Genomic DNA, 4,678 nt, shown 5'->3' with positions numbered 1-4,678 from the left:
ATATATATGTATGTATATATATATATATATATATACATATATATATATATATATACATATATATATATATATACATATATATAATCATGTAAATTTTTGAATGCACCCAGGGGGCATTTTGGGGAATTTAACAAGATTAACACTTAAAAACAATTATTTGTTTGCTCGAAATTATAGCAAAGGTGTGTCTCAGTTTAACGTTTGCTTCATAAATACACTTTGAAGGTCAAATCTGCTGCATTTCAAAAGTCGATATGTGGAAGCAGGACCGCGCAGAGGGCGACTAGCTGTGCATTTCTTTGACATTTAACAAGATAACCACCTAAAAACAATTATTTGTTAGCTCGACTTTATGATGTGTCTCAGTTTAACTGTTACTTAGTAAATGCACTTCAATGGTCAAATTAGCTGCATTTTGCCAGGGAAGCGCAGCAAAATGAAGCTGATTTGACGGTTGCTCCAGGCAGATGAAGGTGGCAGGTATGGCAAGCCGATTGTGTCATTAATAACCACTTTTTCCTATTACATGATAAAACGGTATGCCATACTACTCCACTGTCATCTAGCGACTGAAAATGGTAGTGTTCAATATGTTCTGTCAGATTGAAATAAAACAGTCATATCTCAGGCAAAAATTGGTTTATAAATATGGGGGAAAATCCATAAATACGTTGCTTCAATTTATGAGTTGCAGTCAGTTTATGGCATGCGATTTATGCAAAAAACGTGACTTATAGGCTGAAAAAAATCGGTCTATGTATATATATATATATATACTTTGTACGTATATATACTAAAATAAATTACTACTATTTGTTATACTATTCCTACATAGCAGTTTTTCACTTATCGCCGGGCTTCAGAGTACTGGTCCCCCACGATAAACGAGGGAATACAAACATGTAGAGTAGAGCAAGTAAAGACAGCAGCAGAGGGAGGAAATGTGGTCAATTTGTCCTCCAGCAGTCTAAGCCTAGAGCAGCAAAACTATGGGATATCTCAGGAAACCCAAACACAATTTATACAATTTCGTTTTTCAATTGAATTAAATTCAATTAATTTTATTTATAAAGCGCCAAGTCACAACAGAAGTCATCTCAGGACACTGAACAAAGTATTCGTAAATAAAAATTTAATTAGTAACGTGTTTTATCTAAGGCAGGGTAAGGTATGAATTTTCAACACAAGATGATCTTTTTGTGTAAAATGTAATTTAAGGTGGTGAGCAATATGCATTCCTTCAAGTAATTTAGTGTAATAACTTTTGTTGAAGAAAGTACAGTATAAAATAATAATAATTATTATTATTATTATGCTACGTTGCTTCTTGTCTAACCTGAGCTGTGACTGCTCTCTCTCTGAGATGTTTTCCTATGGTACAGTGTTCACAGCCTGTTTTACTGTAATTCCCTCTATCAGAAAGCAGGAGGCAGAATAAAATGAATGGAAAGGTGTTTTGTTGTGGGAACAACACACACCAAACAAGGACTAAAAAAGTGCCTTTCACCAATAGCTCAAGCAGCATGGGCGCTGACATCATATCACTCCCACATCTCCTTCTCTTGATTTTAGCCCCACCCGCTCTTTTCCATTACCAAGTCGGTCTGTGTCCCTGTGTTATTTAAAGCCAGAGATCCTCCCTCTCGCCAAGCCACTGTGTTGCATCTGTCTGCCTCGCTGCTTGTGTGTCTCTCTCTCTGTGTGTGTGTATGAAAGTGCGCTAAAAAACCCAGGCAGCCAGTGGGAGAGCTAGAGAGCGAGGAGAGAGACACAGCAGAAAGACAAAAAAGCATCTGAGAAGGGAGCAAGAAACGGGAGTGTGAAACAGCTATGAAATTCATCCAGGCTGTTTGCTTACTGCTTCTCTTTCCAGCTCTGAGCAGCAACACCAGGTAGGACATAAAATATGAGGAGTTTGATTTAATTTTTATTCATTTTTACCCTCATACATTGTGAAACAAAAGGTGGTCCAGGATCAAAGCATGTCTTTTTTCCAAATCTTGTATTTCTAAGCTGAATGTCTGGTCAGTCTTGCCAGAGACTGAAGCTTAATTTTGTCCTGGCAGAGGCTCTCTCTGTGCAAAGTATGTTGGATAACAGAAGACTTAAATGGAGGAAGGAAGGGCTTATCTATTCAACTGGGCTATTATCTTTCTCAGTTCGGGGCAAGGATGAGAGACAGTTGTCCTTTTGTGGTGGCAATTCGCTGAATTTTCCTCCTCCGATCCCTGCTGAACACAGTGGCGATATTGCTTTTTACTGGGACTTTTGCTGCCTGCTGGTTGGGGTGGAAGTTGAAGTGACAGAAACTGGGGGGGAAAGGACAAGGCTACTTGTGTTGCAGTGCATTAAAGAGAGCAGGTGCTTGTGTGTGCTTCTGCATACATACTTATCTGCAACCAGCTTTGAAACTAGGCTGAAGGTGGAGCGATGGGCTAAAAGAACAAGAGACGCATGTGAGGAGAGGAAGTTTAATGATTCATCATCTCACTGATAAAAGCATCTTAATTCTTGGTCAGTGCCGGACGCCACTGTCTTAATGAGAGCTGTGAGAAGCGATCCGGGGCTTTGACTACAGCCTCGATACAACATCAGCAGGGATGACATGCATTCTCAAACTTGCCTTTTCATTTGCCCCTCATTTCTGCTAACACTTCAACACTGTTGTCATCTCTTTGTGGTGAGTTCGAAGAATGCAGTTGCTGAGCAATGCACACAGGAAAATAGCTTTGAAGTCTTGCAGCTTCTGTGGAGAAATTTAATCAGATAAAAAATATATATAACTTTTGCTAGTGCAATGCTAAAGACAAGACCCTACAATGAAAGTATGCATTTTTGTCTACATCTAAAGTATTTGTCAATACTGTGATGATCCAAATTAACACATACTTTATTGATATGTTGAGTTCTAGCATTTAGGAGGCAGCACATGAAGACTCAAAGATCTTTAACACACCTACCATGTATACTCTTACGAAACAAATTGCAACCTGCAGAGGATCTGGCATTTGTGGTTTCTCGTCATTTTATTGGATGTTTTGCTTGCATTAGTGCTCTTGTGGCATTTTAAATAAGTGAACTGCACTCTGTCTCTCAAGCCTTAAGCTTAAATAGTGTACCATCATCATCATCCGTCGAGGTACTAATTGGAGAGGGAGGCATTACGGTGGTAATTTGGCAGGTCAGCACAGATTGTTTGTAACCTCTTGAGGGAGAATGTCATGAAAAGTAATTACCAGACCACACAGATATAATCAGTGTTTTATTAGATGGTTTGTTTCTTAACTCCAGATGAAAAATAAGCTGCTCAGAAGATTGTGTTGGTAAAGACAGAGGTATAGGAAAAAGCCCGCATCACACTCTGAAGTTTCATTTGATTAAAAAAAAAAAACATTTAAAACAAGAAGCATACTTTCTAAAACAAATTTGTACTGTCATAAATGTACATTTAGTCTTAGTAATAATGATGTATAGTCAACAAATTTGTAGTTACTATTAAAACGGCAACATTTTAGGGAGAATGTACATGTCAAAAATCGTTTTTTTGTTGTTGTTTTATTTATTGCTTTTTATATTTTACACCCTTTACAAAACAAGCCTAAATTTTGTTAAAAAAGTTATTATTATTATCATTAGTAGTAGTAGTATTGCTATAATATGGGAGTGGTGGCGCAGAGGTTAGAGAAGGTGGGCCTGTAATCTGAAGATCGCTGGGTCAACTCCCAGTACAGACAACATCAAAATGTGAGTGAGACAGATGAAACACCCACACCTGTCTCCACCCTCATTTGCCACACTCTGGGCCCTTGAGCAAGGCCCTTACCCCCCCCCCCCCCCCCCCCCCATGGGGTTCCCCGGGCTCCCTAGATAGCAGCTCTGTGCTCCACAGAGGGCTGTGGTAACTCGGAGGTCTGGGTTGCGTCATGAAGTGCATCCGGGGTAAAAATAATTGCCAAGTCTTCATGTCGCTTATTTCACTGTGGCCACCCCTGAAGAAGGGAACAGCCGGAAAAAAATAAAAATAAAATGTATATATATATATATATATATATATATATATATATATATATATGAGTATAACTATCGTGGGTGGATTACATTACCCCAAAGTGGAAAAATTAGAGGGTCAATTTTTAAATAGTGGTTGATGTGCATCAGACAGAATTAGCTTTTCTTTTATAATAAAGCTGGGATGACTTGATAATTATTTTACAATGTGTTTTGATTTTCAGCATCTCTATGGCACCCCACTCATCAATGAAAGTTGTCTTTTTTATCCAATATTTAAACTATTATTAAATGCAGATGCGACTCACTCCAAGGAGTAAAAAAAATTGTAAAGAGGTTTGTTAACCTCTTTTTTGAGTGCACTGTGTCTAGAAGTTATCTGCTGCTATTTCTTTTATTTATGTATTTTTTTATGGTTATAAAGCTTGGGATTAATTTTATTTTTTAGACCAGTTTTGTTTTTCACTCTAGGCGGTACTCAACATCCTCTTGCTGATTGTTTTCTCAGGCACGCCTTCTGCTATTTTTGTTCCTATTCTGGAGGGCAGGAAGTCCAACTATGCTTATTATTTTAACCATTATTATTATTATTTTTTCCTGTTATGGTATTATGGTGAAAAACATTTTCTAAGAGATATGAATATGTAATAGCAAAACCCACCCGCATATA

General features: G+C 37.8%; 1 protein-coding gene across 1 annotated transcript in view; it reads left to right on the top strand.

The window, feature by feature from the left end:
- Positions 1-1,659: 1,659 nt before the first annotated feature.
- luzp2 (leucine zipper protein 2) overlaps positions 1,660-4,678 on the top strand; it is a 273,258-nt gene continuing 270,239 nt past the window's right edge. The window contains exon 1 of the mRNA XM_037691960.1: positions 1,660-1,892. Within this exon, the coding sequence (XP_037547888.1) occupies positions 1,831-1,892 (62 nt within the window). The 5' untranslated portion in view covers positions 1,660-1,830. The remainder of the gene's footprint in view (positions 1,893-4,678) is intronic.

Source organism: Nematolebias whitei, chromosome 2 (genome assembly GCF_014905685.2).
Source record: "Nematolebias whitei isolate Nwh7 chromosome 2, NemWhi1, whole genome shotgun sequence".
Classification (NCBI taxonomy): Eukaryota; Metazoa; Chordata; class Actinopteri; order Cyprinodontiformes; family Rivulidae; genus Nematolebias; species Nematolebias whitei.
This window is presented reverse-complemented; position numbering and strand designations above follow the sequence as displayed.